This window comes from Vombatus ursinus, unplaced genomic scaffold, assembly GCF_900497805.2.
Source record: "Vombatus ursinus unplaced genomic scaffold, bare-nosed wombat genome assembly UNPS02014781.1, whole genome shotgun sequence".
Lineage (NCBI taxonomy): Eukaryota > Metazoa > Chordata > Mammalia > Diprotodontia > Vombatidae > Vombatus > Vombatus ursinus.
This window is the reverse complement of record NW_020954559.1, coordinates 21,102,060-21,111,686: the sequence shown is the minus strand read 5'-3', so window position 1 is coordinate 21,111,686 and position 9,627 is coordinate 21,102,060. Positions and strand designations below refer to the sequence as shown.

Sequence of the window (9,627 nt, the reverse complement as noted above, 5' to 3'; positions counted from 1 at the left end):
GTGCTTGGGACAGGGGGTTATGCTTGTAAATATGCATTTAATTGGTTTTATTGTAGTTTAAAGTTTATCAAAAAAATTTCAGATAATTTTTTTAAAAATCAAAGTTTCCCATAGTTGTTGATTATGTTTCCTATAAGTCTCCTGGTCTCCTGGTTAAGAAAAGTCTCCATCTTCCTTGATGTTAGTCAGTGGTATAGAAATGAAATCCTAAAGTCCTGATAACAAAGATTGTTCCTTCTTTTCAAGTTGTATGAGAAAGAAAGGAAGGAAGGAAGGGAGAGAGATAGAGAAAGAGAGAGATAGAGAAGGAAGGAAAAAAGAAAGAAAGAAGTAAGGGAAAAGAAGGAAGAGGTGAAAAAAGGAAAGAAAGAAAGAAAGAAGATAAAGGATTAGCAGTTTTGAGACCTCACTCCTGGTTCTGATTCTCCCACTATGTAATCTTGAACTTAACCTCTGATTGACTCCGTTTCCTCAGTCATCAAAGAGAAATTATACTATTTCTCCATTTAGATCATAGTGCTATTGTAAGGATGAAATGAGACAAGATATTTGAAAGAGCAACTTTTGTTGTTGCTGGGTCATTTCAGTAAACTGACTGTTGGCTGTGACCCCGTTTGGGGTTTTCTTGCCAAAGATACTGGAGTAGTTTGCCATCTCCTTCTTTAGGTCACTTTATAGATGAGGAAACTGAGGCAAAGAGTTGAGTGACTTATTCATGGTCACACAGCTAGTAAATGTTTGAGGCCAGTTTAAATTCAGGTCTTCTTGACTCCTGGGCCAGTGCTCTATCCACTGCCATCTAGCTGCCTGAAAGAGTATCTAGAAAATTTAAAGCAAAACAAAACAAAAATGTAAGGAGAAGTAAGGTTAGCCTAGCAATGACATATCCTCTTTGGAGATTGTTTATTCTTTCTTCTACTGCTTCTTTGGGCATCACTCTGACAGAATATATAAGATAATGGACTTTGAATCACAAAGTTTTGGGTTTAAATCTTTCCCCTGACAATACCTGAGGGACCCTGGCTAAGTAATTTCATTTCTCTGTAGCTCTGTTTCCTCATCTGTAAAATGAGGGGATTGGACTATGGCCTTGAGGCCACATGTGGCCCTCTAGGTCCTCAAGTTTGGCCCTTTGACTGAATCTCACCTAGGGCCTCAAGGCCAAAGGTTCCCCACTCCTAGACCAGATGGCTCTTAGGACCCTTCCAGCTCTAAATCTGTGATCCTATGACTCAGTGAAATGTTTTGTAAATTTTTGTCAGAGTAGCTTTATGAAAACACATTTACAATAGTATAGCTCAAACAACCCAGGCCTTTTCTTTAGGACCTAATTTACATTGAAGTCACAAATATTTAATTAGCTTGTTTACTTTGCCTTTTGACCATTAGTCTAGATTACTGACCTCCAAACATTTAAAATTGCGTATTTCAATCAGTAAACATTTCTGAGCACATACTCCCAATATATGTCTATGAATACATATATATGCATACATATATAAGCACATATGCTACTGTATTAATAATAAAGTATACTATAAAACATAAAAAGAGTCATTTTAAAAGAGTTAGATGAAGAGCAAAGAATATTTGATTCTGGAGGCTCCCAGGGCCACTGGAGTTTGTAGAGAAAGTGATGCGATCAGACATTCAATTTAGGAAGACCACCTTAGAGGCAATATGGAGTATGCGATGGAATAGGGTAAGAGTTCAGATTCAGAAATCAAATAGAAGGCTATTACAATAGTATGAGAGAGCTTCTTCCTATTAGGGACTATGTTTTGCTTTGTATCCCCAGCAGTTAGCACAGTGCCTGGCACATAGTAGATACTTAATAAGTGTTTATTGACTGACTGATTAAAGAAAAGTGGTGATTATATAAGTAGAGAAAGGGGATAGATGCAAGAGATATTGGAGAAGTAGAATGGAGGAGACTGGGCAACTGAATGAAGGTATGGGGTGAGGCAGAGCCAGAAGTCAAGGATGATACCAAGTTTACAAACCTGGGACACTAGAAGTTTGGCAGTTGTCTTGATAGAGATAGGGAAGTTTGGAAGTGAGTAGATTTTGAGGGAAAGATAATGTAATGAGATCTATGACACAGATTGCTGCCCAACCATGCCTTACAAATCACTCTGCCCACCTAAAACAAAAAGAGGTGAGTAAGGGTTCCTATTCACCAGATACCAGACACTGTCCTGAAGTTCAAGGCCCCCAGGGTGGTGCCTGCAGCATTGAGGTGAACTTGAGATAGGGTATAGATATACTGGGGGGAGGAAGAATTTTGCCTATGTGGCTGATGGTGTGGGTCATAATTAGTTTATGACCATTCTGAGAGGCCAACACCCCAGAGCAAAGAGTTTCAGATCTTGAATAGCCACAGCAGGCTAACTACAGGATGGGGAAAACTAGGGGAGTCTGGGTAACAATAGTTGAAAAGGGAATGGGATTGTGCTGGACACAAGTCCCACAACTGGTGATCCTAAAAAAATTAGGATATTATCCATCTTCTCACTCTCCTATTAGTTGCTTGTTGGGATCATAGGTTCCAAAAATGGGTGATACCACCCTTTGGAGGGCACTGGAATGATCCAGGGGGGTAGTAGTAGCCTCAGGTGTAATTGAGGGGCATTGAATAAAAATAAGGGGGCAGTAGAAACATAAGGAAAGAAGAGAAGAGAAGAAAATTTTGAAAAACCGTTTGTACATGTTTCATCTGTTGTGTTACAGAGTTAAAGTTGTAGTGATTACGTTATTCCCCCCCCCAAAAGAAACAACACACAAAATGCAAGTTATAACCCAATCAGTGGTCAAGTCCACTGACAGGTCTTAACAAGCAAGAGTTGGCAGGCAAGTGTATTGGGCATTGTTGGGAAGATCGGACTGCATCAGCAGGAATGTATGTGTATAATGACTTCTTTGCAATATGATGCTATGCAGTTACATGATGCAATATTGTGTCATCAAAATTTCAATGCAGGAAAACCCCCACAAATTTATAATAAATTATTAAATTTAAGATACATCATTTAAAAAATATGTATTTTATATTTTTTTTCAAATGATGCAAATTTCAAGAAAAAAATTAAATGGTTAAAGAAAGATTTCCAAGGGGGTACTGAGTAATGTTTTTTTAAAGGGCAGTAGGCCAAATAAGTTTGGGAACCTCTACTTGGGATCATGATATGATTAACTAGAGATATGGAATCCCAACTTTGGAAACAACTAGGATATAGTTTGGAAACTGTGGTAAGCATCTCATAATGGGTCGGGTCCCAACCTTACATTTTCTTCCCTCCCTCATCTTCTAGTTCACACAGTAGCATCCATCCATTAACATTTAAATCCAGGTAAAGATCAGGTAATTGTTCTCTTCAATTAGATCAATAAAAGAACATGTCTTCTGTTACCATTCATTTTCTTTGGTACTGCAACTTTTGGGAATTTTGTTGTCATGATAAATTCTATTTCAACCTCTTTTTTTTTAAACTCTGTACATCTTTATGTGTTAAGGGTGTTTGTTTTAAACAATAAGTTGTTGGGTTCTACTTTCTTACCCTTTCTGCCACCTTCCTCCTTTTTATAGGTTAGTCTATTCCATTCACATCCACAATTGTAATTTTTTTTCTCCTCATCAAATCTTGCTAAAATAGGCAGATGGGTGACACAGTAGATATAGTGCTGCTCTTGCAGCTAGGAAGAACTGAGTTCAAATCCTTCCCTTCATCAGACACTCATTTAGCTGTGCGTATGACCCTGAGCAAACCATTTAACCTCCTCAGTCTGTGATTCCTCATCTATAAAAATGGGGATAACAGCACCCACTTCACAGACTTGTGAGGACAGCATATGTAAAGTGTTTTGCCAACTCTAATGCTAGCTATTTTTAAAGGCAGCTAGGTGGCCTACAGGGTAAGAATGCTAGACTCAGAGTCAAAAAGACCTGAGTTCAAATTCTTCCTTAAACACTTACACTTAGTAACTGTGTGATTCTGGGAAAGGCATTTAACCTCTCTGTCTCAGTTTTCTCATCTGTAAAATGAGAGTAGCAGTGGTTTTACCTCGTGGGGTTGGTGTGGGAATCAGATGAAAGTACATGTAATATAGTATTTTGAAAGCCTTAAAGAGTTTTATAAATACTAACTTAGATTTAGAGCTAGAAGAGATTTCGGAAGTTATCAAGTCCAATCTTCTCATTCTATAGCCTTAGAAAATTACCTAGATAGAACACTGAGAGGAAAATGACTTGCCCAGGGTCACAAAGCCATTAAATGTCAAAGGTGGGATTTGAGCCCAGGTCTTCCTAATTTCAAGGCTCCTCTCTATACACAATTCCATGAATCTTTGTCATGGAAGCCACTAAAATTGGCTGAGCAAGTGGTTTACAGCCTGGAGAAGTGGTATGTGGGAATTAGACCCAGAAGTGATAGTAGTTCCGCTGAAGGGTCTTTAAATGGGATGCAGAGAATGAGGTATCATAGATCTGAAAGAGAAGTTGAGAGTTCCTGATGGACTTCTACCCTACATGAAAACAGCTCTAAATTTCTATCACCTTGGTGGCTATTGGCTTGGGCCTGAATTAACAATAATAGCTAGGTAGGTATTATTTCTATTCCCCTTTTGCAGATCAGGAAACTGAGGCCCAGAGAAGTTACATGCCTTGTCCAGAGTCACACAGCTAATAAGTGTCCAAGGCAGGATTTGAACTTGGGACTTTCAAGTACTCTATCCACTACACTACTAGGTGCTTAATTGGGGATAGAACAATGATAAGGTGCCCTGGCATTAGTTTTCTCTTTTATTGATTGAGAGAATTTTATCTTTTGGATTCTCCCTTTCTTTCTTTTGGGTTTTTTTTCTTTCTTTCTTTTGAATTTTCTCTGTCTCTGTCTGTCTGTCGCTTTCATTTATCATTCCTTTCCCTTTGGTGAGGGGGTATTTCTCATTATTTGGGGGCTGTTGGACAGAAGACCTGGGCTTTTCTGGAAGCTTTATTTAGCCAAGTTCCTGAAAGTCCTTACTTTTTATTTACTTTGACCTGAAATGTGTCAAAGCCTTAGCTGAGTTTGATAATAATAGGAAGTCTGTGACAGAAATTCTAAATTAAGTTTTAAAAATAAGTAACTTCTCAGAAGCCAAAATATCCTTAATTAGAAAATATCTCAAAGGGGGAAAGGGATGGAATCTCTCACAATATTGGCTACTTTTGTTGAGTATTAAATTGTTCTTTGTAATTCTCAAGTATGATTAAGTCAACATTATGTCATATAGAGGGCTGTAGGTCAGATTTAGACTAAATCTGCATTTAGACTAAATGCTCTTTCAGAGTCCTTCAAAATCTACATTTCTGTAATCAAAACATACAGCAGACACCAGGGCTCAAAACCTTGCAGAAAATTTTGGCATTTCCCTCACCCTTTTTCCTCACATGCAATCCTTTGCTATTCAATCCTCTTGTATATCATGTGTCTGCTATTATTTTTCACATTTATCCCCCTCCCTGTTTGCTGCCTTGTCACCATCTTAGTTCAGTCCCTTATCACCCTTTGCTAGGACCACTATGACCAAATTTAAACCTTCCATGCTAGATAAGAACCCTTTAAACATGCTTCTTTCCAAGACTATAAAACTCCAAATTCATGCTACTGCTTCTTTCCAATTTCTCCCATCCAAATTCTACCCATCAATTCTTCTACAAGGCTTTCCATGAACATTTTTCCCTTCCAAAATGATGACTCAACTGTTAATGTAATCCTGTTCATTTTATTTTATTTTTTCTTAATTTTATTTTTTTTGTTACAAACTTTTATTCAAACCTTTTTTATGTAAAAACCATTTTCAAATGTATACCCCCAAACCGCAATTGAATTCTTCCTTATAACACAGAAAAATCCAAGCAAAACCTAAAGAGCAAAGAACCTCATTTGACTATATAAAATGTCCCAAATAGTCTTAGTGCAGTTTTAAGCTGTTAAAGTTATTAAATCTTTGGTGACTTTCTTTGGTGACCCAAAAATCTTAGTGAAGTCTTAAAACCACTAAAGCTTAAAACTGCACTAAGATTTTTGGGATACCCTGTATATTCAACCTTTCACAAGAATATAGAGGTGATTCCTTCTCTTTCTTGTGGGATTAAGTTGGTCCTTGGAATTCTGAGTTTGGTAAAAATTTTAGTATTATTTTTGTTTACAGTGTAGTTGAAAAAAAATCACAGTCCTTTCTTAATGCAGAAATATGGAAATATGATACTATTTCTGACCCAACCCATTTTTCTTTTTCTTTCTTTTTTTTTTTTTACAAAAAAAAGATAAGATATAGCCAAATTCTAGGCTTACCTAAAGCAACTTTCAATCATTTTTATTTTGATAGATGCTCATTTTAAATTAAGTGCATCTTGAGAGAATTACAAATTGATTTCATAGTAAATCTTGCTTTGCAAAGACCTTGAAAGCTTCTCCAGCTTTAAAAACAAAAGGTCTAGTTTTGCCAAATGAATATGAATTTCCAATCCTTGGACAAGGAAAAATAAGACAAAAGTAGCAAAATCTTTAAATAATGCTTCAGTTAGGCTTGTGTTTTCAGGTGTGAACTGTCCTTATTAAAAATGAGCCAAGTAAGACAATGACAATGGGAGGATTTAAAGGAAATTTTTATAAATTAGAACATTAGTTAATTCAGTTCCTCTCTTTGATGGCATTGGTCCTCTTTGAAAGAAAACACAAACAGCAGCAACTACGTGCTAGGAACCCATGCTAGAAGCTAGCAAACAGTTACAAAAATGAAATAATACTTGTCATTAAGAAGCTTATCTTTTATTTGAGGAAACAGCAAGGATACAGGTAAGTGAAAATAAAATACATCCAGAGTAAATACAAAAGTAATTGGGGGAGAGGGAAAGAAGGAAGCACTAATGCCAACTAGGAAGCTCAGGTAAGGCTTCCTTACCAGGAGATGGCACCTTAGCTAGGCTTCGAAGAAATCTAGACATTCTACAAAAGGAGATAAGGAAGGAGAGTATCCCTGCCCTGGGAGATAGTCTGTGTAAAGTCACAGAGGCAAGAAATTAAATGTTGTGTTAGCAGACCACGAAATAGGCAGTTCTACTGGAACACAGTGTGTAAGGGGGAATAATAATGTGGGGGAAGTCTGAAACAATAGGTTGAATCCAGACTGTGCCTAACATAAGTCAAAATGTGACCCAAACCATAAACCTTGAGGGTTGGAAAATAAAAAAAAGGAACTGTGCCCATTACAAATCAGTATCTTTCCACCTTTATACAAAACTACCTAAATATATTCTAAAACAAAGTAGAAATTAACAGAGTATTTTTAAAGGCTTCAAGGGAATTTCCTTAGAAGGCATTTTCCATGCCTTCAAGGAGCCAAATTCATTTCCCAAATTTGGAAAGCTTAATTTCAAAAGACAGATTTTAGACCTCACTGAGAAGGCCATCAGCAACCTGGGATTCTGCCAGCCAGAGACTTCATTCTACCAGTCCAATTTCAGGGAGATTATGATATAAAGTCTTATTACAAAGAATTCACCACTTCAGCCTTTTGAAGTAAGAGGGCCATTGACTTCTTTTTCTATGGTACTTCCCAAAGACCAAATAAAACCCAGGCATATCAAGCTTTGTCACAACTCTTGAAATGTCAATAAAGAAATAAATCTTCCCTCTCTCCACCACTCTCCACTGTTGTTTTCAGAATGGGTTTAAACTTAAGAAGAAGCAGCTGTCACATGTGTGTTGTACTTGTAAAGAATAATTCCTTTCTTCTCTGCATTTTTCTTTCCTTTAGGTCACAGTTCCCAGGAGAGAATGGAATGGAGGCTACAGTCAGTTGTAACCAAAAAGAATCTTGCGAGTCAATGATTTATGAATATCATTTCCCAACTAGCCTTTTATGTATGAAGTAGAACCTCCCCAAAGACTTTTCTTTCATGTGTTAAGGCCTAACAGAGGTCTATAGGTATGCCACCAGACAGTGCATCCAAAGGATAGAAAATGGCAGCTACCATTGTGTTAGTGGCAATCCTTTCCTCCATTGTTAACCTGCCTGAAACATTTTCTCAGTGATGGCTTACAACAGTACTCCCATTGAGACTTATGATTCCCTCTTGCTGAACGTGAGCAGCCTGTCCCCAGCATCCACATCTGTGGTTTTGTCTACCCCACTCCGGATTCTGTTGGCACTGGTCATGATGTTGATGATTGCCGTTGGATTCCTTGGCAATGCCATTGTCTGCCTCATTGTTTACCAGAAGCCCACCATGCGCTCAGCCATCAATCTGCTCCTGGCAACCTTGGCCTTTTCTGATATCATGCTGTCCTTGTGCTGTATGCCTTTCACGGCAGTCACCATGATCACTGTGAACTGGCACTTTGGTGCCTACTTCTGCCGTTTTTCAGCCATGCTCTATTGGTTTTTTGTCTTGGAAGGTGTTGCCATCCTCCTAATCATCAGTGTAGACCGCTTCCTCATCATTGTCCAGCGCCAAGACAAACTGAATCCCCGAAGGGCCAAGGTGATGATTGCAGTCTCCTGGGCTCTGTCATTCTGTATTTCATTTCCCTCCCTCATGGGCTGGACTTTTGTGGAAGTGCCTACTCGGGCCCCTCAATGTGTACTGGGTTACACAGAATTTCCAGCAGACAGGGCTTATGCTGTGATCCTGGTGGTGATGGTTTTCTTTGTACCATTCAGCATCATGCTCTATTCCTATCTATGCATCCTAAACACTGTGCGCAGGAATGCCATCAGGGTCCATAACCACACTGAGAGCCTCTGCCTAAGCCAGGGGAGCAAGCTAGGGCTGATGGGTCTCCAGCGGCCGCACCCACTGAATATCGACATAAGCTTCAAAACGAGGGCCTTCTCTACCATCTTGATCCTCTTCATTGGCTTCTCTTTCTGTTGGCTGCCTCATACCATATTCAGCCTCCTATCTGTGTTTAGCCGGAAGTTTTACTACAGCTCTTCCTTCTATATCACCAGTACCTATGTTCTGTGGCTTAGTTACCTCAAGTCTGTCTTCAACCCTGTCATCTACTGCTGGAGAATCAAGAAATTCCGTGAAGCTTGCATAGAGTTTCTACCCAAAACATTCAAGATCTTCCCCAAAGCTCCTGGACAGTCAAAGAGAAGAATCCATCCAAGCACCATCTATATTTGCAATGAGCGTCAGTCAGCAGTTTAGGTAAGAACTAGGCAGAAAAGACCTTGCAAATGGTCATGGGAAGGAATTCAGCTTTTGCTCTCAGCATCTAACAGTGATAACAGGGTGGCTGCCTTCTGTGGTTAGTGTTATGTACTAAGTCTTCATTAATTATTCAGCTAAACGACCCACTGCCCAAACCATTCAACGAATTCAATTCAATAAACCTATGCTGAGCACCTGCAGTGTGCAAAAAACTGCAGTAGACACTGGAGGAGGGATACAGATCGTTTTTCAGTTCAATGGAAAGAGTCCTGGATCTGGAGAAAGAGGACCTAGGTTCAAATTCTGGTTCTGCCAACCAGTATGACCTTGAAGTCATTTAACTCTCTGGACCTCAGTTTCCTCATCTGTGAATTAAGGGGTTGGACTACATGACCTTCAAGGTCCCTTCCAGTTCTAAATCTACA

At 38.8% G+C, this 9,627-nt stretch overlaps 1 protein-coding gene across 1 annotated transcript; it reads left to right on the top strand.

Annotated features, from left to right (window-relative positions):
* Positions 1-8,077: 8,077 nt before the first annotated feature.
* Positions 8,078-9,199, top strand: LOC114046123 (high-affinity lysophosphatidic acid receptor-like). The gene has a single exon (XM_027866382.1). The coding sequence runs from the start codon at positions 8,078-8,080 to the stop codon at positions 9,197-9,199; it is 1,122 nt and encodes a 373-aa protein (XP_027722183.1).
* Positions 9,200-9,627: the final 428 nt, after the last annotated feature.

Bases quoted from the DNA above. Each gene is read 5' to 3' on its own strand.
- LOC114046123 (XM_027866382.1), top strand. From the start codon at position 8,078: ATGGCTTACAACAGTACTCCCATTGAGACTTATGATTCCCTCTTGCTG.